Source organism: Drosophila tropicalis, unplaced genomic scaffold (assembly GCF_018151085.1).
Source record: "Drosophila tropicalis isolate 14030-0801.00 unplaced genomic scaffold, ASM1815108v1 contig_1190, whole genome shotgun sequence".
Classification (NCBI taxonomy): Eukaryota; Metazoa; Arthropoda; class Insecta; order Diptera; family Drosophilidae; genus Drosophila; species Drosophila tropicalis.
Window position 1 is genome coordinate 931,916 of NW_027172561.1, and position 27,747 is coordinate 959,662.

At 36.7% G+C, this 27,747-nt stretch overlaps 1 protein-coding gene across 23 annotated transcripts in view; it reads right to left on the reverse strand.

Moving 5' to 3' along the window:
- Rbfox1 (RNA-binding Fox protein 1) overlaps positions 1-27,747 on the reverse strand; it is a 150,754-nt gene that overhangs the window by 26,909 nt on the left and 96,098 nt on the right. For 22 of the 23 annotated variants that reach the window (XR_011032989.1, XR_011032988.1, XR_011032991.1 and 19 more), the window contains 4 exons: positions 10,844-11,272; positions 4,181-4,423; positions 344-1,240; positions 225-278 (listed from right to left, as the gene is read on the reverse strand). Coding sequence is in view for 20 of the 23 variants with exons in the window: in XM_068294187.1 (XP_068150288.1) it covers positions 225-278; positions 344-1,240; positions 4,181-4,423; positions 10,844-11,272 (1,623 nt within the window). In the remaining 3 variants the exon portion in view is untranslated. The remainder of the gene's footprint in view (positions 1-224; positions 279-343; positions 1,241-4,180; positions 4,424-10,843; positions 11,273-27,747) is intronic. The other variant, XM_068294142.1, reaches the window with a different exon arrangement.

Below are 27,747 nucleotides of genomic sequence, written 5' to 3' on the forward strand. Positions count from 1 at the left end.
ACCGGCTTTGAGTATGCTTCGAGTGCATAATTTAAATGAATTGTGCGACAATTAAATGCAAAATGTCTAACTCGATTCAAGGAACGGGTAGGCGGCGCGGGCTAAGCAACATCAGAAGCAGTGGGCATCAAATAGGATGAATAGTTTTATTCAAAAATGTTTTTGGGATGAGGAGGGGCGGACGGGGTCGGGGACGAGGTAGGACATAATAAAAGCAAACTTACCTTGCTGCCACGTTCATTGAATATTATTTCCACATCCAGAATGGTTCCAAATTGCTGAAATTTATATGAGAAAATAAATGAGAATGCAATGGCAATAATAATTCAGCCTTTATACTCACCCCAAACATGGCACGCAGATCTGGATCTCTGAAGCGAAATGGTATATTGGAGACATGCAGACGTTTTGGCTGATGTTTGGCATCCAAGGAGGCAGCGGCCGCCACAGCTGCGGCCACCGATGACACCGGCTGAGCCGGGACTAGAGCACTGGTCAGACTAGTGGCCACATTGGGTGATTGCACTGAAGCGGTCATAATGCCGCTAGCCGCTGCAGCTGCTGCATTAAGATGGGCAATCACTTGTGATGTACTTGCTGGCACCATAGCTCCACCAGCACCACCGCCATTACCGCCGGGTCCGCCAGCACCCCCTGTACCAGCACTGGCTGCTGCTGCGGCTGCTGCAGCTGCGGCAACAGCTGCTGCCTGTGCGGCGACGGCTGCTTGCGCTGCACCATTGGCACTACTATCCAAACCAGCTGTGGGCAAGAGACCAACTCCACTACTGCTAGTTGCAGCCAAGGCTCCAGTGGCTATAGAGCTGGCTGTAACTGATGTTGCTGCCCCTGCTGTTGGTGGACTGCTGCATAGGTTGAGTGTCGACTGTTGTTGTTGCTGCTGTTGTTGTTGCTGCTGCTGCTGGACAGCGGGCGGCGTTTGCAACAAGGGCTCACCGCTGGCTATGGGCGATGTGTTGCCTGAGATGTTGCCATCATTGGCACTGCCATTAAGTGTGGCTATATTGGCGGCGGTTGCTGTGGATTGCGATGCGGTTACACTGGACGGTGCTGAGCTGCTGATTGGTGAACTGGGTGAATTGCCACCGATGCTACTGCCACTACCGCCACCTCCGCCGCCGCCTCCACCTCCTCCTCCACCGCCGCCGCCAACGGCATTTGGTTGGCTGGAGTTCTGTTGTGAATCCGCCGCTGCCTCACTGGCAATCAATACTGTGGACTGTGGGAAGAGAAACGAGAAATATACACAAAAATCATTTAGTTAAAAGTTATTAAATCCGTTAAAACAGTTTTTGTTAAAACTGATATAGCAATGGAGTACGATATACATACAAGGTAAAGTCAGTTAAAATACTCTTAATATATTAGCCCTACTGTTTGTTCATTTCTTGTAGCTTTTAAGTTGACTCAAATGAGGATTAATAATCGATCAATTTTGATTATTCATATGCTGATTAATGATGTTTATTTGCCATCACTTAATTTCAACCCGAACAAAATGTAACCTTGTTTTAGTCTTTTATATATACATTCATATTATATAGTTGTTTCATCTCGATCAAAACTTTCCCACTTTCAGGAGGATTTATTTTCCTCGTGATTTTCTTACTGCATTCCTGTTCGATCAGTTTTGAGTTTGAATAACTATATAACTATTTATATTTATATTTATATTAGATTTAGTTTACTACTTGCTCTTAAGCTTTAAATAAGAATTTCAAATGCAGGGAAATGTATTTTTTGGAATTGTTTGGTTTGTTTGCTGGCTGTTGCTGTTGTTGTTGTTGTTGCTGTTGTGGTTTTTGGTTCTGCTGCTGCCTTTTGCATTGCATGGCAAATCGAATGCGAACAAGTGCGGCAATAAATAAACAATTGAAATGAAAATACAATTTTCAAGTGGTTTACAGTCATACACGCATATTTCGTTCTATCCCCCTTCTTCTCTTCCGGTGAGGGTGTATGTGTGTGTGTGTGTGTGTGACCCAATAAAAAAAAAGAAAATGTTGCAGATCGAAATGCTTTCATACACACACACACAATGAATGGAAGATAACAATATACCAATACATTGACATATGCACGTGTTCATGGTCCTGCCTCTGTGGCGCTGCGTGTGTCTGCGTGTGTGTGCCACTAACTTCTGTTGTCTTATGCAATAAAACTGTCGCAGTCGGCACAACTGTTGCAATAACCCAATCCTCGAATCCTCGAATCCCCACTGTCTGCTAAAATGCTATGGAATCCCCCAGCCAATGACAATGACAGCCCTGCGGAAATGTTTGCATTTGTATTTTTGCATTATTAAAACAGAAAATGCAGTGTGGCATGCCACTTGTATTGCATTGCTGCCATGGCACACACAGACACACACACTAACATAGAGAGAGGGAGAGAGAAAGATTCACACATACATATGCATAATATAATATAAAAATTGTCAATTTACGCTTGGGCAAATCAAATGCGTTGACAATGCCAAAAAAAAAAAAAGAAAATAAAAACAGAAAACAGTAAACACGACAACGATGACTACAATTACAATAGCTTAGGCGTGGTTGATATTTGGGCGGGGGAAAAGCCCCATAAAATAGGCTATAGAAATAAACGCTTAACTTAATTTGTCGCCTCCATTGTTGACACATAAATCTAAACCAAAAAATTTCTCTTTTCCATGACAATTTTTTCCCATTTGCCTTGCATGTTTACCGAACATTTTCCAGCCCAAGTGAAATGGCGTGAAAAAGTTTTTCCTCTTTTTTTCCTTCTTTTTGTATTTGGCCATATAAATGGCTAACGGCTAACTCTATGGGCTGCGAGTTTCGAATTGCTGCTGGCTCTGGATAGGTGAGGGGCTTAGGAGTATGGTAATTTTTGTGTATTTTTTTTTTTTTTGGGGTTTGGGTTACTTTGTGTAAATGACATTTAACGCTTTTAAGTTTATAAAAATGCTTCTTTCATTTCAGGTTTTTTTTTCTCTGTTTTTTCATAGTATTTTTGGGATTCGTAAACGCGATAGACGACACGCGACACTCTTGTGACCTAACTTGGCCATATTTTGATTTGGCATCAAAAACATTTTTGCATAAATTTGCTGAACCATTTTTTTTTTGTTTTGTTTTTGTTTGTTGTTGTTGTTTTGGCCTTTTTGATTTCTGTAACAACAAGAGAGCATGCAAAATAGTTGCGGCATTTCATTTTGCCCTAAATGCTTTGATTTGAATGTAAAAGGTGTTGGCATTTCGTTAAGAATTCGTTTTCATTTCTTCATCGTTTTTTTGCTTAAAATTAAAAACTTAAAGATAACTTAGAAATTAGCGGTTGCAAAGTATCCTTTAAGTTTTAATGAATCGATGGTAAATTAACCTTTTTTGTCCCTTTTTTTTTTGGTTTTTCAAGGATCTCAATCAATTGGCAAGCAATTGAAATTCATTAACTGTAACTCTCTTTCTTTTTACAGCAAATGAATAGCTTTTTTTTAGATAACTTTTAATTGTCATTTAAGAAAATTCTATAGAAAGTTATTATAAGGCATGAACATTTTTTAAGAACTTTATATATTTCAATTATCGCCATCCGATGAATATCTAATGCCGATTATAATGGAATATAGATGGATTTTGTTTAAATAAGTTTCGTTTGGAATTCCAAAATTGAATTGGATTACGCTATCAATTATACAAACGAAATGCGAAATGCACAAAACGAAAAAAAAGAAGGAAAGCAGAAACTGAAAAGAAATAATCAGCCCACAGATGACAATAATAAATTTTATTCCGTATACTGGCCATCAGAGTGGCTTAACTCTATACCCAAAATGCGCCTAATGAAGACAAGACGAGTAAGAGAAACGGAAGAGAAGAGCTTAAGGGGAAGAAAAGAACCTAACAAAACCAAGAAACAGAAAGAGAAACCAAGACCGAAACCGAGACCAAACTCTGGCACGTAAATTTCAATTGTATGCATTGCTCTGAAGCTTTTTCTTTCTTATTTAATTTTTTTTTTTGTTTTCGTTTCCTTGAGATTTTTGCTAGCCGTTTTGCCATTTTTCCGGGGGGGTGCTGTTTTTTCCCCCCATTTTTTGTTTGTTTGCTTGCCATTTTATTTTATTATAATTTTTGTATTTGGTGTTTTTTTTTTCTATTCTTTTGGCCAAACTCACTATGCTAAGCACATTTTGGGGGGGTTGTGACGATTGCTGTGGCGGTGGTTGTTGTTGTTGTTGTTGCTGCTGCTGCACTTGCTCCATGGCATAGCCATTTGTCAGAGATGCCTGCGTGACCAGCGTTGTTCCAGTTGCTGTTGTTGTCGTCGTTATTGTGGAGGATGCTATGGTGGTTCCATTGTACTGTTGTTGCTGCTGCTGCTGATGCTGTTGTGTCTGTGTTTGTGTTGACAGATTTGTCTGTGATAAATTTTCAGATAACAACAAGGATTTGCGTTTTAGTTGGCATTGTGTTTGTGTGTGTATGTATGTATGTTTAAGAAAAAGAGATAGTTAGATAGATAGAGAGAGAGAGAGAGAGAGAGAGAGATAGAGTGAAAGAGAGAAAGAAGGGCGGCTAAGACCAGCCAGTCAGACAGACGAGACAGTCAGACAGATAGATGCAGGCAGGCAAGGCACAGGCAGGCGACCAACACCAACAATATAATTGCATTAAATGGAGTGTTTTCTTACATATATGTTTGTATGTATATATACTTTGAATATATGTATATATATATATGTATATAGACTGATTCAACTGGTTTTACAGTGAGTTTAGTTTGCTTGAAACATGCCTCGAATACAGTTAACATATTTTGTTTGATTTTAGAGAGAGTAGTAAGTAAGTTTATTATTATAATTAATAATGCAAAAAAGGTTTTCTGTTTACTTATTTCATTTATAAAAAATAAAACTATCTTAGGGTTTACGCAAAAAAAAAAAAACAACACAAAAACGAAAGGATATCAAATTCATTACCAAAGTGAGTCAGTCTCTCGTTTACATAATCATCATATCATTATTAATCTTATATAATAAACTATCAATTCCAAGGATATAGATACATTTTATTTAAAACTATATACAGTGTTGGAAGAAATAATAGAAACGGCAACCTTATTTTCTTTTGAAACCATTTTTTTCAGTGTTGGTGAAATTATTCGGCCTGAAAATCTCTGTTTAAGAATGTGGGATAGTAGTACTGTTATTTTCATTCCTTTTTATACCGATTTTCCCGAAACTTTTCCTTCTATACGCTTTTTAGTAGAACTACCACGTGTTTCGGTTGGAAAAAATAATAGAAACGCTCAGTATTTTTCACGTCAAAAACTTTTTAGATCTCATAAAAGTTAATTTTTGGTTTTATTTTAATATTCTTTAGTCGTTTCATCCTTACTTTTCAATACTTCGCGGCAACGACGTCCCATGGAATCAACTAAGTAAGCACAGATTGCTGGGTCTATAAGATACCATTCATCCTGGACCTTTTCCCATAAACTTTGACTATTTTTTGGTTTATAACCAGCAATCCTCTCCTTTAATATTCCCCAAAGGTGTTCTATTGGGTTTAAGTCCGGGGACTTAGACGGCCACTCCAAAACATTAACTTTGTTGTCTTTGAACCACTTTTTTGCCAGCTTGGACGAGTGTTTGAGATCGTTATCCTGCTGATATTCCCATTTCAAAGGCATTTCTTCTTCAGCATTAGGAAGCATAGTATTGGTAAGGATATTGACGTAGTCGATGGCACACATTTTATCCTTAATCCAAAATTACGGACCGACACCTGCAAAGAAAAGCGTCCCCAAAGCATAATGTTTCCACATCCGTGCTTAACGGTCTTTACAGTATGTTATGGATCATAAGTAGTGTTTTTTGACCGTTTTACAGACACCTTGTCATTAGATCCAAACAAATTAACTTTTTGTTTCATACGACAATATCACTTTTTTTCCAATTGGCCCGAAGCACATGTTGAGTAGCAAAATCTATTCTCCGTTTTATATTTTGCTTGCTCAAGCACGGTACTTTTTTAGCGCTATATGCCTTTAACCCAAATGATACCAATCTTGTCCGGATAGTTCTAGTCATCTAGCTTGTTTTTGAGCTTTTACGATGAAAGGAATGGGTTTTTTTTCGCTTTTCGCAAGATAACCTGGTCAAATTTTGATGTTGTGGTACGTTTTCGACCTCGATTTTCTTGTTTATATTTATAATGAATAGATGAAAACACTTTTTTTTTGTTAGGAATTCATTGATTCTGCGATTTCTGCCATTGAACGACCAGAGTTTTTAAGTTTTTTTATGATTTCCTTTTATTCCTCTGAGGAGTGCGTGCCACGACCCATACTGCATATAATGTTAATAAATTAAAACAGAAATCACAACCAATTTTAATGTATATTAAATACCTTTGATGTAGAATATTAAAATAAAACCAAAAAGTAACTTTTATGAGATCTAAAATGCTTTTGACGTGAAAAATACTGAGCGTTTCTATTATTTTTTCCAACCGAAACACGTGGTAGTTCTACTAAAAAGCGTATAGAAGGAAAAGTTTCGGGAAAATCGGTATAAAAAGGAATGAAAATAACAGTACTACTATCCCACATTCTTAAACAGAGATTTTCAGGCCGAATAATTTCACAAACACTGAAAAAAATGATTTCAAAAGAAAAAAAAGGTTGCCGTTTCTATTATTTCTTCCAACACTGTATGTATATAAGTATATAAGATGGGTTTATTTGTTTATTGTTCATTGCCATCATTATTGTTACATTCATCATAGTGATTTATGTTAGTTTTTTTTATTGTTTTGCTTAAGAGGTTGGTGAAGGATTGAGGGATTGGGGATTTTCAATAATTATTAAGTGACTTGATTGGGAATGGACGTCGGATTGAGCAAGATATTTAAAATATAAGAGAAATAGTATTAATATCATGCTGCCAGTCCATTCTGGACACGTTTCATATGTGTAATATTTAAAACATTCACCAAATAACCAATTCCAAAAATGAAGAAATTTCAATAAGAAAAAAAAAAAACAGTTTAAAATGGTAGTAATAGAAGGATAATCCATCCTATACCATCTACAATATGGTATACGGATCTATTTACATAAATTATCTATGTAGGGCATGTGCTAGGGAATTTAAGTTGTTTTCTTTTCTTTTTCACCATTTGCAATATTATCTTGCAGTTCTTTGATTAGTCGCCAATGTATAAGAGTCTGATGTTTCTTTCCATTCTTGTCTCATCATAAAAGTTAAACAAACTCTTATATATGTAGATCATCAGTGCGACTTTACTGGCTATAAAAATGACTTTCGGCCAACTTTTCTCTATTAGATTTAACCAACCATTAAGCGTGCTTAACCTACATGTATTAGGATTTTAGTGCCGTCTACTTAAAAACAAGATATCAACAAGTCACTGCAACACAATCCACCATAGTATCTAAATAAAATATAGTGTTTCTTTTAACTTTGATTATAGATAACGCCCCGTCACCAAGATGCATTTGTCATGTGAATTTGAATTATTGCGGACAAGCAATATGAAATACGAGGGTTGCTATTTATATTTTGGGAATACGAGTAAATAAAAAAAAATTATTTATGGCCTAAAATAAATGTTGATCTGGTGATCAATACACTTTGGCAGTTCGTTGAGCCATTAGCCAGGGCAGTGTAATGGAATAAGAAGTCGTCAGTGGGTAACGTGTTACGCCTATAAGGCGGATGAGTTATCAATTCAATGGTTTGACTGCCTAGCAATTGGCCTGTTCACCGAAATGGTTGAGAAATCGCATTGTCATGATGGAGAATGACTTGTCTAGTCCCACATTAGAGAAAAAGTAGCCAATTAGCATTATCTCCTGAAAAAACAGGCAACCATTTGGTTCGGAACGGGACTTTCGTGGCTCATACCCATTAATCTAAGATTCATCACTTGCCACGATTATAGAAGGTCCTCCGTTGGACAAAGTTTAACGACTTGTTCCTTTGTGGGATTCTCGAGGTTGAAAGTTGTGAAAAATAATCCAACCAATCTCCTTTTTTATCCTTTTGCCACATAAATACATGTAACAAAAATAATAGCTTATTTTGGCAAAATGTTCCATATTAACATTAGTATTAGCCGATTCCCAAAATATATATAGCAGCCCTCGTGTAATGCCAGTTTTACTCCAATATTCAATATTAATTGCATTCAATATTAGTTGTTTTGCTCTAACATGCATTGAATTTCTTGAAGTAAGTTGTATCCGTGTTAAATGTTTATCAATTGTCTGCTGTCATTCACAAGTGGACAATGCCCTATTATCTGAATCGAATTGGGCAGCATGCGTTTAGATTTCAGCTAGTTTGTTCGTTTTGTTGTTCAATATTTGAGTTTATTGTGTTTTGTATGCATGATTTATATTCTATGCAACTATAACATGTGCATATTGACATTGAATGGAACTGCTGGACAATTTGTTTGTCCGAGGTTGCTGTCCAATTAAAATTGATAAAAGTTGGTTTCTTTTTGGTTTTATTTAACATTTTACGCATGTAATTGAAAGTGTGTGGTAATATCGAGATTTCATTAAATCCTAATCTGAATGTTGGACATTTTATGAATGCTAACGATGTGGCTGCTTTATAAATACAATAGTTAAACAAGGCTAAACAAATATGCATTATGTTGCTAGATAGAAGAGTATCATATTTCGCTTAAAATATTGATTATATAAAAGTATAGGATACATATGTATGTATATATATAAATTTTCATACATACATATGTTTAATATAGAATGTATTTGTATGTATGCATCTATAAAATTTGCTTCAAAATTTTTGCTGCAGGCAGCCATCAACCACCACCAACAACAACAAACAGCAACCATAAATTTCATAAAATGTGTGTGAGCGACGACTTTTGTACAAAACATGTGTAAGTTAAATATATATATATATAGGTGGATATATTCTCTATATATAAATATATACATTGGCAATGTATTAAATTCAACTTTGAATATTTTCAAGGTTTAACTACGTCCATACAATCAACTAAGGCAAACAGGTAACAAAAGAGAGCGCCATGGCAATATTTATGGCAAATAATTAAATATTTGATTATTTATTACACCTGCAAGGCAAAAGTTCACTTAAAACTAAATGCAAACAGCAGTAGTAGCAGCAGCAGCAGCAGCAGCAACAACAACCAGTAAATTGCCCAAAAAAACAACAACAACAACAAAAAAACAAAATATTTAATGTTACACAAAAGCTTAGCTGGACCAAAAAAACACAAACGTCAAGCGCTCATCTGTTAAATTATTCAAACGCACGAATCAATTTTCATAAGCAAATACAGTGGCAAACCAAAATACATACATACGAGTAAATACACACACACACACACCTACTCAAACACCCACTTCAAAAAAAAAAAAAACTCCCAAGTGAATCCAAATAAAAAAAGTCTACACTAGAAGAAAATATTTAAGTTTCGTTCCCAGTTAGTGGCGAATTTTCGGAGACTTTGATTACTAAAATTTCGAGAAATGAACAAAGAAGTTTAAGGAATCTCATATGTTTGGTTGCATTTGTTAACTTGTATTCGAATTAAGGTTAGTCGAATAAAGACTTCTAATAGTATTTCCTCATTGCCATATTAAATCAGCTTCGTCCGGTGACAGTTCTATTCCAATTGACCAAAGAGCCGGATAACTTTAACTTATTTCAAAAAGAAACTATTACAAAATTTGACATGGAAATAACTAAACGTCTAAAATCTTTTATTTTTTAAGCAAATTCTAATCTTTTCTAATGAAACATACATAAGTTATATAAATTGGGGTTTTCTAACTACATTTATGACTATGAATAAAATGTTCTGTTTTTTCCAAATTCTAACTATTTCTATTATACTTGGAAGAAAAAGAAGAATTTTATTTTGATTTTTGGCAAACATCAGCAAATGATTTCACTAAAAAAAATGCAACAACGTTTTGGCCATCTATACATACAACATACATACATACATGTATGTTCATAATTCTAGTTGTGAGTGCATGTTCAAATATTTTTGTTGTCGCCGGTGCTGGCGGGGCAAACTGCTTTTGCTTTTGTTATTGTTGCTGCTCCTGTGTTATGTATTGTTTAATTTTTAATTAGAAACAAGAAGAAAAAAATATATTTATAGAGAATGAGGAATGGTGGGAAACAAAAGCAAACAAACACACACACACACACACACAATGAACTACAAAGCCAGTTTTGATGTGAAAATGTCCTCGAGCGAATTGAAACGAGGCAACAGCAGCTGAAAAGTATGCTATGAAAAAAAGCAACAGCAACCAAATATGAAAGGTGAGCCGCTCTTTGCTTTAACTAGTTGAGGCAAAGTGGCACGTATTTGTGTGTGTGTGAGTGAGTGTGTGTATGTGAGTGAATGTCCGAGTGCCACTGTGTGTGTGTGGGTATTTGTGCGTAGCATTTTGCTTTGCTTTGCTGCTGCTGTTGCTGTTCCACACGCATGCGATTAAATATGTAAAAGCAGACTCACCACAACAACAACAACAAACGTGGCCTAAAAATGTGTTAGAGTTTGCGTGTGTGTGTGTGAACCAAACCAAATCAAAGCGAAAACCAAACCGTAACCAAACATTGCTACAAATGCATACCAAAAAAACAAAAAAAAAAAAAAAAACAGACAGAGACAGAGAGACTTAAATATCTATATATATACATATCCATATATATAGAGAGAGTGAGAGCGAACGAGAAAGATATAGGGAGAGAGTATGATGAAGAGACTATGTATTTGCGGCTAAAACTTACCTTCTTCTGTTGCATATACAATCCGCCATCGGATACGTTGCTGGTGGCAACCACCGATGCCGATGTCGGGCCACTACCGCCGGCGGCTGATACTGCTCCTCCACCACCGACAACAACGCCGCCTGCTCCGGCTCCAGCTCCTCCAGCTGTGCCTGGTGTTCCTACTGTACTGTTATTTGCTCCACCACCAGCAGCAGCTTCTCCTGCTGCCTTTAATTGGGTCACTGGCTGCTGCTCTGCTTTGGCAGCGGCCGCTGCCACAGCCAATGATAGACTGTCCGCTGCTGTGGGTGCACCAGCAGCGGCAGCGGCCGCACCAGCTTGTTGGGCAGCTGCAGCAGCAGCGGCCGCTGCTGCGACCGGTCCTGTAGCAGCTGCATAGCCAGCCGGAGCGCCGGGAAAGGGCGCCACGCCAGCCTGCACCATGTGCTGCAAAATGTATGAAAAGAGAGCGAAACAAACGAAGGATTAGTTCAATGGTCATAAAAATTTTTCTTTTTCGGCTTCAACCATTACAATATTTGGTCACTTTTCGTATTTTTGTTCCACGAATGTTGAAAATGACGCCCTCACCTCCCACATGCCCGTAAATCTCTCCACTATTCATGGCAAAAAGTTTAACCTTAAGCTCTTTAAATAGACACACACTTTGCGATGAATAGGAAGAGATAGAAAAGGCTGCACAGTGGATCATATTATAAAGTAAGTGACTCTAGCAGGACTTATGGTTAGTTTGTTTGAAGGAAAAACTCTCTCAAAGTGCTCAAAAATTCTAGATTAAACCAAACACTCGAAATCTAGTTAGAATCGCCGACTAACTTGATCTGTTTTCTACTACCAAGAACCAAATTCCATTCCAGTTTCAATAAGCCATTTCCTAAGGGCAATAAATTAATTGCTGTGAATGTTAAACAGGTAATCGAATAAAACGATTATATATTGTTAATTCATTTATCGGTCTAATTGACCCATTGTGCTATTTATTGTCTGTTTTATTTGAATGAAATTTTGTTGTTTTGCCTTTGTAATGTTCTTGGTGTTTTGCCTTTGCCATTATTCAACTTGGTTTACTCCTGCTGTTGCTGCCCTAACCATGGCGTCTATGAAATATGCAAAATTTGCAGCTTATTGTTGAACCACACGCTCTGTCGCACCCACCCATCTATTCCATGGTTTTTCTCTCGCAACCACAAAAGCACCCACAAGTACCAGCATTTTGTCAACATAAATGTTCGTTCTGCCTTTGAATACCATGCACCTATAGAGTAAAGTGCTATATTAATGTAGTTTAATGTATGTTGCAGGCAGCAGGAAGCTTTTCCGGGACCCCTAAAGTATATACATTCTTGAACCGAGTAGATCAAGTCCTGTTTGTCTGTTTGAATACCTAGGACACTGATATCTCTTAGAGCTAAAACCATGAAATTTGTTATTTAGATGTTCGAGTAGTATGCAATAACTTCCTGTTTATTTAAAGTTTTGCCACGCCCCCTATGGCTGCGCTTAGAATAGGCGTAACATAGATTTGTTTCGAATCTGGTTTTCCCAGAAGCATAGCAATAAAAGGTGGTAATACTGATAGGACGGGATTTTTTTTTAAGTTTTTGCCACGCCCATTTTTGCCTGATTAACTTCAAAAAATTGTTTTTTCTTCCCCGAGTTAATAACTCCCACAATTAAACTTTTAGATTTAATATATATCACATTAGCAAATTTAATTCAATTCGACCAAGCTAAGCGTATACATTTTTTTTCTCTAGATCGACCATAAGAGTGAGCGAGATAGCCTTATGCACACTAAGTACATACTAAATACATAGAAAGATTTTTTTTTCATATTTTGAGCTTAAAAATCTGAAATTGCTGGTATGGTATACCAAAGTCGTCTAGACGACTTATTTATTTCTTTTTTCTTCTTTATCCTGGGACGGTTGAGCAGCAGAGGGAGAGAGAAAGAGAGAGAGAGAGAGAGAGAGAGAGAGGGGAAGATGTTGCTAGAAAATGGCAAAATCGGAATTATCGTGTGAGTGGCATTTTAATATGTTCTGTTGCGAAAATTCTTACCGATGCCAGCAGAAGCAGCAGTGGCAACAACAATAAACTGTGAAATGCTTATTAATTTCTGGTTTCAAATAAAATGTCAAAAGAAGAACCTTCTTTAAATATAAAAATCCAATTTTATAAATATTTGAACAATTTACAAATACATAAAATTCCTACAAAACAACAGACAACATACTAACTGATAGTCGGTCTATGTAAGTATATGTATCTAAATATAACCATATGGTCTTTGTGGCACCCATTGAAATCATATTTTTGGCACTAGCCATCAAATGACAGACATTGCTGCTAGCTGCATCACCACACCGCAATTCATTCCAATCGTCTTGATTCTCAGGTGGATGGGAATGCGATGGCTTTTCTGGGATGGAAACAGTGTGAGAGCGATTTGCGCTTTGAAAAATTAGCTTGTTAATTAAATGCAAGCCATATGACATGTTGTGAGTTGTTGCGTTTGTCTTCTTCATCTGCGCCACACGAAATAAAAAAAAAAATGCTGCACACAGAAGAGGCAAAACTGTGTCCATGTCGACCACATCATCATCCTCCCTCATTCTCTACTTGCTATGATGTAATACCGATAGGGGCGCCCCCAAAAAGGGGATGAATAATGATAAATGTTTAACCAGTTCCTAATAGGCCGACAACTTGATCAAAATCTATAATATATAATCAGACCTTAGACCATATATTCGTATATGGACACTTCTCCGAATTATAGTTTTTGCATTTAACAGCTTACAGAAAAAAACCTCAAACGATTCATAAAAAATCCTTACAAGAATTGCCTAACCTTAATTTCTTGAAAAGTTTCGATTCTATTTCGGCTAACAAGAACGTGATGCATAATAATAGAAATTATTTAAACAATTAAATGAATAACCAATTGAAATTTGGCCAGTCTACCGAAGACTGCTGCTAAGAACGAATAATGAGAAACCGAAAAGACTTTTGTGCAGCTCCCTTTTGCAATTGGATCAAGTATCTGCCATGTCCATGATATGATGCCGACTGCAAATTGGCTTTCATGTTGCTTATACGCTACGTTGGCCCAATCAGAGGAGAAAATAAATGAAATATGTGAAAATATATACACATAGATACATATATCTGTGGCAACTAAAATGAAAATTGTCATGTTATGTTAACATACAATTTTCTCTAGAATTCATTTTGATGTGCCAATGAAAATGTAGTTTCATCTCCCTTGCCTCTCCACAGGGAAGCTAGACAGAGATGGCATAAATTGGTAGGCAGAAATGGCAAATGCTTTTCATGTTGTTTAAAGTGTGTTTTGTTCTTAATGAGGCAGCGAACTTGCAAACTTTTTTTTTTTCTGTTTTGCAATTTAATGACAATTCTGAAAAGTCAGTCGGTCGGTAGATACTATTTTATTTTATATTTTTGGGATGTTTTTTTTTTTTTTTTTTGCCGTTTGTTGTTGTTTCCTTTACTTTTTGATGCGCAAATATTTTTCATTTAATTGCACTTGAATAGAGAGTGGCAGGCGCAGCCTCTTCTCAGTCAGCCTTTCGTCCTTCATCTCTAGCCCCAGCTCTCTTTGTTTTTACTGGAACATTTTTCGGCCATATTTACATGGCAAATATTTCGTGGCACAGTAGCAGCAGTCCTTGTAGCACTATGGCAATTTGCATTTGTAGTTACGAGTTTGTACCCTTTCGAAGAGGCAGAGAGGATGACGGGGAGGAAACAAAAAAACAAAGTCAACGGCGACAGCAGCTGGCGTTATTTTATTGACTGTTGCCATCGTGAAGCCTTTTTTGTTTGCATTTCCCTCTGACTCTTTGCATCAGCATCTGGATCTGGCTGCATGTCTCTTCATCTGTCGCTTCTTTCTCTCTCTATCTGTCTGTTGTTTTTGGAACATTTTCAACAAAACACTTTACATTTTCATTTTGCTACAATTTGGCACTGCTGCTGCACTTTCAAGTGGTTAACATTTTGAAGTTATTTGGCATTGAAAGCAGATGGATAGATAAATAGATTGATATACTTATTGTTAGAAATATTTACTTTGGCATTAAATGAATTGAAAAAACTTTGCTATTTACTCATTTTTTGCGTGTCTTTATTTTTTTCTCTTAAAATGCCATAAGAATGTTTGAAATATTTGAATATGTCACACGCATTCCTTTTGTCTAATTGATGGCGGCAGCAACAGAACAAAAAAAATGCAAATTACTCAAGGAAAATGCAGCCTGGACGTAGGCACACAAAAATGCCAAGTTGTTGTTTTTAAAACTGAAAAATTATATATATAAGTATTGAAATAAACACACAAGCAACACCGAATAACAAAAAATTAAAACATATTACATCAACTGAATATTAATAAGTTATGACGTGAACTGACTGAAATTTCGTTTCGATTTTTTTTCTTTCTTTTTTTCGGCTTTCGTGCGTCAGCTGTTTGAACCTGACATAGTGAAAAGTAGTATTTGACCAATTGCTCAATATACATAATAACCAGGAGCGGATTAAATATTGTGGATTATCTAATACCGACAGCAATGGGCAACTTTGTAATTGGACAAATGGTTAAGTTTCCATGAAACCATACCAAAAATAGGAATCTTCCTTAGCCTCCATTTTTGTTTATAAAACCAAAGTCAAGTACAAATAATTAGAAGTAGTAGTAATAGGCGATTAATTTCATTCATTTTGTTTGCCCTTGTCCATAAATAAATAATAAATAATTGCTTGGAGTTAATTAGTGAATGCTCTAAATTCTTTTCAATCAATTACAAATTAATGGTGAAAATTTTAGAGGCAAAACTGCAAATGGCAAATGGCCCAATCATAAAGACAACTGAACAACGTGGATCCGGCTTCCAATTCTAGGCTAGAGTAAGGACGAAACTATCATCTAAGACGGTTGTAAAAAATTGTTATTTGAAGTCTGAAATCCTCCACGAAGATCACTAGAAACAAGCTAAGCAATCTAAATGCAAAACCTTTTTATCTTATCCACTCAGAACCAATTAAAATCTATTAAATGTCGCTATGAATCTAAAGATTTCATATTAGAACAAGTTTTGTTTACCACAGCGAAACAAGGACAAATGTATGCATTTAGATTTAAAATAAAAGTTTTTACAATTCTTTGTTAGTTAATAAGATAAACTTAATAGTCAAAACCAAAGTCATTGCCTATTGTGTCTGGAGGCTGACGCCTCTATTAGATAGATTTAAAGACCAATCACCAATAAAATGACAAAGATTTACTCGAAATGAAAATGGGTTTTTAATTGGAATTCGGAAATGTAGTTGATACTGTAAGACAGACCAACGCCCGTTTTTGGCCCATTCATAACACAAACGGCGACCCTGGACATGGCTTAAACAGTTGGAAAAAGTGTGATTGGTTGGTGATTGGTTGACGCAATAGTTAGACGACGGCAGTGCCAATTTTGGTCAATTGCAGCAGCAGCAGCAGAGGCAAAATTTGGGGCGACGCTCGTTAAAAGTGGCTTTGGCTATATAGCTACGGCCTGTCGCGCATTTTAATTAAAAAGGCAAATCAAGCAATTGAAATTGAAAATGTTAACAGCAGCATCGGCAATTGTTTGAATTTAGTTTTTGCTTATTTGATTACTCAATGGGATACACACACATCAAACACACACAGAGATACACGCAGGCGGTTTGGTTTTGTGGGTCGATGCAACTCACGTCTCTAAAAATTTGAAACGTTTGAAAGTAACAGCATTTACTTTTCATTTCAATATGTCAATTCAATACAAGTATAATATTTTTGGCCAAATGAAGGTCAGCAGCAGCAGTGGTTACCTATGTATATACTGCAACAAAACTGTCAAAGCAATTTGCCAGGCAATTGCACTATATCCAAGGATATGCGATTATCATCATCATCATCGTCATCGTCATCATCTATATGTATTTGATATAGTATATATAATTTAGGACACATAACCCAATCAGCAGACAAACCATCAGAAGGAGCAGCAACAGCAGTTGCTTTTGGCAGTTTGTCGTCTGTTGAAATTTTAGGTTTAGATTCGTTCGTTTCCTCTTTTTTGCACTCATGTTCGTCGTTTTTTTTCTCTCTCTCTCTTTCTCCGATACATATACAGGAAATTATAGCAAAAGCGTGTTGAGGTGTAAAAGGATGTTTCTAACTGGGGGGAAAATGTGTTAGAAAAGTGATGGCAATGGCGAATGATGGTGGCGTGGGTGAGGGAGGGTGATGTTGGCAACCTGACATGTAATATGACTACAGAAATGTCTGCCACTGGCTGCTGCCTGATGCTGAAATTGCAGCATGCGGGTGTCACATGTGAGTTACAAGATACACTCATACATTGTGTGTGTGTGTGTGTGTGTGTTGCAAATCAACAGAACGGAAATTTATTTCAAAATACAAAATGCAATGTTTGCCTGAAATGCTGACTATAAACTCGTCGTATTCTCTCTCTCTTTCTACCTCTTTTTACATCCACATCCTTTTAATAAGACAAACATGGTGAATGCGAAATGGAAAATTAAGGTGTATAAGTGTAGATATGTACATATATGCGTGTGTGTGTGTGTGTGTGTGTGTGTGGGAGTATAGTAATGAAAATTCACGACATTCTTTGGACAGATGTGAAAATGTGATAACATCATCTTGAGCTAAGCTGCAATTAGAGTTGATTTTATATTTAGCAGAGAAGACACACAGAACCAAAAATAAAGAAAAACAACAACAATTAGTATAATAAACTTTCAACGTAGATTAAATTAATCAATCTTATCAGTCTTTCCTTAGATCAAATTAAGTAAATAATTCACTTAGTCAAATAAGAGTTAACTTTTATTTCGTGGAGCTTTCAGAACACGAAGTTTCCTTATATCCTTCGAGCGTTTTTTTTTTTTTTTTTTTTGATCAAAAAAAATTGAGAGACAATGAAAATTTCCCTACTGTTTCATTTTAAAAATGTTTCTCTCAAAGGAAAATTTTTGCACTTTGTCTCGGCTTTTAACGACTTTGTAGCTTAGATAAGTATTTTCTTAAGTGCTCAGTTTAACTTGAATATCTCTAATTATATTTTAAACTCATTTGTGCTTTACAGAAAGGGCAAACATAAAAAATATCTTCTTTTTTTATTTTGATAATGAAGTAAGCATTTTTCTAGCCATTTCATGAACTATTTCAGTTTCAGGCATATTTTTATGTTATCGGCTGTTTTATACATATTTTGAGTACCTGAAAAGTAAGCAAACGATATAAGTTTATGAGGTGTTGTAATCAATGACCTTTTTCCTGCGTTTATATTTTACTTTCACCATCAAATCATATATTTTTTAAGTAACAGAAATTACATAAAAAATGATGAAATATCCAAGAAATGGATTGCCATTAACAAACCGCAGAGCAGAGCAATTGTTTTTCACTTTATGAATGAAAAACTGCAATAGCAAATATTTTGCTCGAAGGCTCAGGCCAGGCCATAACTGACCACACGAGGCAGCTGAGTAACATTTTTTTTATTATTGTTGTTGTTGTTGGATTGCAGAACGGTAAAGCCATAACCGAACGTCACTAGCAGGTGTGTGTCCATGCGTATGTGTGTGTGTGTGGAACAACAAAAATAGCAGCAAAACGTTTGCTAAACACAACGACAGCGTATAAAAACGGAAAGCAGCGGGGAAAAAAGAGTGGAAAATATGAGAATAGTTGGCCCTAGGCAAAGAGGCCCACAACGTGGCTAAAGCCATAAACCGGTTGAATTTACGCGACTGCGGAAAAAGAGTCGATAGCGGGGGCAGGTTGGCGGGCACGGGGGATTTTACCAGGCAGAGGAAGTTGCTGCCTGCGCATCTGCAAAACAAAACAAAAAAAAAAAAAAAATGAAAATAAAACAAACTTTAACTGAAACAGTGAGCAAGAGAAGAAGTAGTTGTTCGAGGGGGAGAAACAGAGAACCGGCCCAGCATTTAAATGCGGTTTCTGTGCCTTTACCACTTTTTTTCTCTTATTGTTACTCCCTCATACCCTTTGCAAAGAGATGGTTACATTTATGCTACCATCGACACAGTTCTCATCTACATTCTAGATCAGAAATAAGCCAAAGAAACGTTAAATAGATAAAGAATCCACAAGACTAACTAAAATTTCACGAATCTTTGCTGCAAATATACGTAAATTACTGAAATTTGTAAGTGAAATCTATAGTAATCAGTTAAAGGGTATAGAATCTTCGTTACGGTTGAGTTCTAAAAGGTTTTTTTCTTGTTTGCCTCTTCTTCAACATTTACTTGCCACTTTTGTGTGTCACTAGGCTGCCCACATTGCAGTTTCTATGGTTGTTAATGGCCACAGTTGAAGCTGCAGCAAAATCTAAAGCTGAAGATGCCTCACGATGATGATGACGACAACGATGACGATGATGATGTGGATGTAAATGTGAATGTGGATGACTCCAATGTAGCTGCTACTCTGCCTCGGTTGCCATTTAAATGGAATTTATGCAACCGAACCCAACTCAACTCCTAAACTAAAACTTTAGCCACTTGCACTCCCACATTTCGCTCTGACTCTGTGTCGCTGTCATCAAGTTAGTCAAAATGGCACAAATGATGCAGCAGCAGTTACACACCTACTCCAACAGCTTCTCCCTCCCTTACCTCCTTCTCTGCCTCTTTTCTGTGTGGGGTGGAGTTGGGAGGCTTGGAGATCAGACCCAAAAACCTTTAATGCCAATGAAAACGTGAGAATGTCAAACCGAAGATGATGCCATTTGGGGAGAGCTAAAGATTTTTATCGTCAAAATTTTTTGTTCGGTCGAACAAGTACAAAAAAAAAAAAAAAAGAAAAAACGTGAGTGGAAAATTAAATAATTGAAAAGCTCTTCTAGCCAAGCACTGAGGAAAGCAAAGGAAAGGAAAGGAAACGAATGGAAAAGAAAGGAAAGTGTACGAAAAATTGGCCAGCAAGTGTGAGAGCAGAAAAAAAGAGGAGAAAAATGCATTGTGATTATTCACTGGCTTAGCAAATGAAAATGAAATTGGCTATTGGCCACTCCCGTCGTACAATAGTATATAAAAACCTATAGATATATATAAATCAGCTAAAGCAGCAGCAGTAAAATCAATAAAAATAAATGAAGACAAATATCTTAAGTACACACAGTAAAATCTTTACACACCTCCCCTCTGCAGCTCCTCGACCTAACTGTCTTTCTGTCTGTCTGTCTTTCCACCACCCCAGCAGCTTGTCAATAAGCAAGACGAAAAAAAAGAAATAAATAAAATAAAGAGGAATATATAAATATAAAAAATAAAAAAAAAACACACTCGAGCAAATACGAAATTCATTTTTATTTAAGAGCAAATGTTTAGCTATGCAAACGGCGTGCCACACACAGACTTGAATTATGGCAGCCAAAAGATGCGTTGACAAGAGCAAAGCGAACGGAATGAAGTGAAATAAAAGTTAAAAAATCAACAACAACAAAAAAAACAAACACTACAGCCAAGGAAAAATGTCAGAAAAGAAAACAAGAAATTAAAGTCCCTGTCAATTGGCGCAACAACATCAAAAACATTAAATAAGTAAGTCATCGCACCGTATTCGGAATACCATGCACCAAGTGAAATAATTGCTCTAAATTTATACGACCAATTCAATGTCTATAAAATTGGGTGGCATATATCTTTTAACCTATAACCTATAAATTCGAAAAAACGTTTGGTTTAAAAGTTGCCGGAGAACATCGTTTCCTTTCGAATTTGGCGTTTGGAAGGGGCGTTTCAAAAATTTGTATACTAAACGATGTTATGACTTTTTTAAAAGTCTCATATAGTATTTTCCCAAAGTTTCATAATACATACGATTTAAAACCTCAAATCTGGGGTTATTTGGATTGTAAATCAAATTTGAATCAACAAAAATTTTGTTTTGTTTCAACAAATGTTTGCTTTTGGTGCTTTTCACCACTTCTTTAGGATCAGGTACTATAACGCACTATAACGAATACAAAAGTAGTATCGAAGTGCCAAAGTAATGTCGCCCATGGACGCACCCATTTCTAGCTCTTATAATCTTAGACATCTGGCTGTTCATACGGACGGAAGGACATGTCTTGATCGACTCGGCTGTCAATGCTGTTTAAGAACGTATATAAGGGTCGGAAAAGCTTCCTTCAGCCTATATTTTGGTGAATTTAATATACCATTTTACTCTATGGTGGATGTATGGCATAATAAATATCTAAATATATGTATATACATATAAATGTAGAAACGATACATATGTATATATATTTTTTATATAGTATATAGTAAAAGACACAAAGTTGATTTTTATTTGGCTTCTTTCATGGGCTAACAAGCAGCATGAAAGCGTGTCCAATGATGTCGCTGTCGATGTCTCTCTGAAAAGGGCTACTAAACACAGAATTTCATTTTCAATGATGCATGCCACAAACGGCAGCAGCAGCTAAGCGAAAGAGGCAGCGCCGCGGCGTTAACGTCAACGGCATATGGAAAATATGATGATTCATGTGAAAAAGATATATTATCTTTTCTCTATAGATGCATATATGTACAACATACATACATATATATTCTGTCTTGTTTTTTTTGTGATGTTCTGTTTCTGTTTGATCTGCCAGGCAATGAGCGCGATACATAAATCTTAAGTTTGTCTAATTGGACAGAGAGCGATTAGTGAAAACTACGTACATATACACATATAGGAATGCTTAGCTGGGTTAGAGGGAATTGGTATGAAAGATTTTAACTATATAAAATTACTCAAGCGAAATCAATGACATCAATTTCAGTTGGTAAGGCGATTTCGATTTTACGATTACTTTTCGCACTGCAGAATGCATTCAAGCCAAAAATATCGCATTTCTCACACACACACACACACACCCCTCTCCCACCTACACACACACACACACATGTGTGCACAACCAAACTCCATACAATTGTGTTGGATGGGAAAAAGAGTGTGGAAGTTAAGTTTCCTTTATTCTTCCTTCTCTTTTTTTTTAACATCAATTGTCTGTGTCGAATTACCCGAAAAACGACTGCAATTGAGCAGCTTTTCTATGTGTGTGTGTGTGTGTGTTGGGCAGTGGCGTAGTTAATTTTATTTCTTGGAGGAACTCTTGTTTTTATCAGAAGCTTTAAGTACTTTATATTTATTTTGATCTGCCTAAGTAAAAGTTTGTTTAAGCGAGAAGTAAAATTAAGATTAGTTTAAACTAGTTTCCCATTTTGAAGAGAAAATTGTTCCATCAATTCGATTAGTAATTCATTGATTAAATGTACAATGTATTTCCATAAATTTTTTATTTGATTGCTATATAAAATATACTTGCTACACCCATGACCAAGAAGAATAGAAAGAAGACAGCCGAAAAGGTAAGGGGAGAGGGGTACTGGCAACATGTTTGCACAATAAATAAACGACCTGCAATCATTGCAACGATTTTCCAATATGACAAGAAACAACAAAAAAAAAAAGTTTTTAAGCGAATCGGACAAAGACAACAATAATAACAACAACAACAACGACGACGACGACTACGACTATGGAGAAGAAAAGAAATGAATCTGCCAAGTTAAAGGACATGACAGCAAAGTCTTTTTGTTATTGCCATTGATTGATTTGGACAGGCATTAAATGCAATCAAAGCAGGGAACATAATATTTGTCCTAGTAGATGCCGGGCTCCTCCCCCACTTTTGTACAAGCAATCAATGGGCACACCTTTTATTAAGCCTTAACCTTTAAAGGATATCAGCTAGTGCATATCGAAAATGTTTGATATATATACGATATCTGTGTGTGTGTGTGTGTGTGTGTGAAGCCTAACTAAACACGCAAGGCCCAAAGACGCCTTTTGTTATGGCTTATTAAATTGGCCCCAAAACAAGCAAACAAACAAACAGCGGAAGGAACTAACGGCTGAAAAACAAAAAGCTTACTTCCTGTGGACCTCCCATAATACATACACACACACACACACTTTTACCTCTAGGGACATAAGAGAGACGCGTCCGCAGGGGAGTGGTGGGTTATGAAAAATAAATGAGCTTTATGAACCAACGAAAATTACACGCAATTTATGGATCTTGATCATGATGATGATAATGATGATTAGGAAGGAAGGGTCCCGGCGTCCTTTGCCAGTGGCCATAGTCGTACCGATGCCCGTACCCGTGGCCGTGCCCTAACCATGCTATAAAGTATGATTTAAAGAGCACGCGACAAAAGTAAAGCCAACTCAGGCGAATGGGGCGTATGAGTTACCTGGCTCGTTGCGCTGCTTTGCTTTAGTTTGCTTCATTTTGCTTTCCATACATAATACACACACACACACACACCTGCAACGACATCGACAACGACAAAAAAATAGCGGCAGAGGCAACAGCAGCAGCAATTATCGTTAAGCGGATTGTATTTCACACTCATACAAACTAAGCTAAAACTAAATGCTCGTTTTCATATACCCTCTGACCAATAAGGGCAAACCAAATGGGTATGCCAAAATATAGTGACATGCCGGGACTATGTGAAGATATATCCAGAATATAGTAAATTAAATATTTCTGATGCAATCTAAAGCCGAATGATGTGATAAATCTTCTCTTGGCTCTAATTTATATATTTTTAATATATGTGCCAATTTTTGTAAAGTTTTTGATAACTTTATATTTGGAATATCAAATTTAAACATAAAGATCTATGGAAAGTATGTAGTTTTGACTCAACTCATGAACGGATCTAGAAAATATATGCGAAGAGGGTCTGATCATCGAAGTTAAGTCATTCGGCTCAGTAATTTAAGTCATTTTCGTTGAAGGCATTTTGTCAGTATAATGATTTATCGAAATTTCACGATTTCTTCCAAAATTAATTGAAATTTTAACATTTTAGGGGTAGTTCAGACAAAGCTGGATATGTACATTTCTATTTTTATATGTTACAAGTTCTATTTCTTTTCATCTTACAATTTATCAGTTCATTTATAGACATAAAGTTATTCAATTTACCATTTTACTTTTAATCTTAAAGGGTATATCGTGTTCGAGTTATCATATCAAAGTAGTATAGCTTTCATTTTTTTATACATCTTTTTTTCGTTTTGGGTTTTATGTTTTTCCGTATTTTTTTTAGCTTGTTGTGCTGCGCATTCTTGAAATGTTATTTCTGTTTGTTTCGTTGTTGCCGCTCTCTGCGCATTTTCACACTTGTAAATCAATTAATTTTACAGCTTGTTGTTGTCGTTGCTGGTCACTACCATCAGACGCCTGCTGTTGGTCATTTAGGCTAAGAGCCTAAGCTAAGCTCTCCGCCCGCCCCTAACGCAATGCTCAACAAAGGGCGAAGGATTGTGGAAGCCTTCAAAGTGTGTGAGAATTTCTCTGTGTGCGTGTGTGTGCGTCCCCCTTCGCTTTTCCCATTTCCCATGGAAATTGAGTGGTTTAGTTTTTCTTCATGTTCTTTAGTGGTTAGTTGTTGTGTATAGGCTTTTGTGATTTGCTTGATTTAGTGTGTTGAAATGTTTGTGAGTTGTAATTAAATGCGCTAGGGTTATGTGTCAATTGTGTGGGTGTGTGTGTTTGTGTGTGTCTATTAAGTTTACATACTTGACACTTGTAATAAGTCCTTACATCTTAAGAGATGACATTTTGATGGGCCAAAACATATGATACGTATTAGTGTCAAGAGATCACAACTTCAGTGTGCCTTTCAAACAGTTTCGGTTTTCCATTTATTTTGGCGTTTTCAAAATAAAATAATCACATTAGCCAGGTGACATTTGTCTAGTACTTTTTTCTACCTAACTTTTGTTGTTCTACATTCAGTCATTCACAAATCAACCTTCAACTAGTTTAGTTCGAAAATTGTATTCCCAAATCCTTTTGGCTTTTCATATTTTTCTTTATTTATTTATTTTGGTACGAAAAAAAAAATTTACGAAAATGGAACAAAATTTAATACAGGTTTCGCCAGCGGATTCTTTAATCTTTTCAAGTAAGATAACAACCCCAATTCTTGTAGTAACCAACACGGTCAATAAGCCAGTGACTTTTAAGGTAAATTGCATTTTGCTTCCAACCGTTTAAGTTGGTCTCACTCACACTTTTGTCGTTTGCAGTTACAAAGTACTGTCTTTGATAAATTCAAAATTAGTCCTCGTCGCGGCATTCTTAATCCTTATGAACGCATTGAGGTGCGCGTGTCCTTAATACGTCAATCGAGCATTATATCGAAGAAGGGTCGTGATCGTATTCTGGTATTGTGTATGCTGACTCCCAGTAGTGCCATGGAAATTGAGACAACTTCATGTTTTTGGCGTCACAATATTTGCTACAATCCAAGCGTGGAGAAGCATCAAGTTTATTGCCGTCAAATGGTTGAGACTGAGGATGAGCCACAAGAGTCTGGTTTGGCCATCAAACAACAAGGATCGTAATGGTGATACAGATGACGACTATGTTGACGATGTGTTGTAGATGTTGCATGGATGGAAATGGATATACATATGCCTAGATGAATTGATTTCTGTTTTCAACCCACTCTCTAAATACGAGAACAACACAGAGATTGAAGTAGGAGAGAGAAGCAGAAAGAAAGATAGGCGACGACGACTAAGTAATTGGTAGATGTGGGTTTCGTGTCCTTGTCATCTACCTTAATGGCTCAACACATTGTTGATGAGCCTTCATTAAAAACTGAGAGCCCTAAAGGGGCCCAGCCTTACAGTATTCTCGTATCTATGTATGTATATTCTCTCTTTCGACGAACACACACACACACACACACACACACACAAGTAGATGGTATATCAAGTGCTTGTAGGATGATGCTCAAGTTACCTTCTCCAGTTTTCCCTCCGCCACCAAGTGAACCAGCAGATAAAAAGCGTAATTTGTATGCATTTAACTGCACTGTGTGTGCGAAGTGAGGGTGTATATGGGTGTGGATGTGGGTGCGTGCGTGTGTTTATGGGGGTAAGGAGATTTGTGCTGACTAGCAATTAAGCTATGTTAACTGGATACACGATGCATATCGACAAATGTTTAGCAAGTTTTCAGCAATTAACCGTAGCCAACCATACATGTAATTTGAGACCTTTCAAACAATAAATGGAATGAAGTGGTTTGGAAACCCTTTTCAGAGCAAAACGGCTGCTCTCAGCTTGGGGTTAAAATGGTTACATTACAGTTAACCTCATGTGTGTTGACCTTAGCCGCCAAAATCTTGATTGGTCTATAATAGTGTCTTGTTTAATCATCAATTAAGCAGAAGACGAATTTTCTCTACCAATGGAGTGAAATTGTTGGTACTTTTGTAAAATTATAAAATGGTTGAAGTAAAGCATTGGTTGTATATAAAAATTGCATGTGTAAGCCAAGAACTGAAAAGTTCTGATTACCGAATCCGAATCCTTGGCCAAAATGAAATCTTCAAATATATGTTAAAGAATGTTTAATTTATCAATGCGTTTAACACGTGCATTAATTTTTGGTCTTCAGAGACGTAAGGGAGGATTGGACAAATTCACACATATACACAGACACACACATATGTACATAAAACTAACTAAGACATTTGGAAATTTTGTCTTGAAAGCATGAAAAGCACTCAGCCAGTAAATTAGGTTCATGTCTCAACTAGTTGACCCAAGTCAGGCCAAAACAAACATAGATCAGGTCGATGGCAATGGAGTGGAGTGGTAATAGTAGGATTCGGGGGAGAGGGGGCGTTGCCAAAACTGGGCACTTGTTCTGCTTGAGTTGCTCTTGTTGGCTGTTAGTTGTTTATTGTGGGTAGGCGGTAACAGCCCTGAACAACGACGAGTAAATCATAGCCATGAAATATGTGCTACTAGCCAAAAAGAAAAACCGTATCCAAACAAAAGCAAAAACTTTACTGGTAATAATAATGAAAATACAAAATAGTAGTAGACCAAATAGCAACAAAAACATCTATAGCTATGCTGCTAGTATGGGATGGATGGTTAAATTTTATGCTGGAATGAATATCGCAGCTTACCTTTTGTTGCCGTTTGTTTGCCCGAATTTACGACACAACCGTACAAAACAGAAGATCAAAATGGCACAAACAACAACAACAACAAAATAACATGACCCATCCGACCAGCCAACCAACCGACTGTCCCTCAACCCCCTCCTTTCTTTATTCCAAGAAATAATAATGCAATGCACGTCTTGCCCATGCGAGCGATAAAATTGTTGCCCTTTTTCCTTCTCCCACATCTTCTCCCACCCCACCCCATTGCACACACTTACGCATCTTTGGGAAATCTCAGCTATAAAGTTTACAATGACTTGCCACACTGTTAACTCGTGGGGGCACCTCAACGATAGCACTCCATTCCGTTCGGTGATACTTTTTTTCTGCATGATTTAATGCGTAATTTTTGGAAGAACTTTTGCGTTTGCTTTTTTCTTCTCTTTTTTTTTGTGGTGCTTTGCAAATTTTTCAGATAATTTATCATTTTTGCACTACCAACCAGCCCACCCAAAGCAGCCACCCAACCACCAATAGAGTTTTTGCCACACCGAGCGACACCTGCCACTGACATTGGGTTTTTTTTTTTTGGGAGAGAGAAGGGAGAAGGAAGCGAGAAGTGGTAGAGAATTGGTAGTTCTTTACAAGAACCATGGGGCATATAACTAATGGGTTGAGCTGGCAAAAATTGTGACCTCAACTCATTGACATTTGAGATTTAGTGAGAACGGTGAAGAGGTAGAGCAAGCATCCCTTTACCACGGGCCCTCATTGTTGCCTTAATTAAAATTTTGCACATTGAAATGTGGCCAGACCAAGTG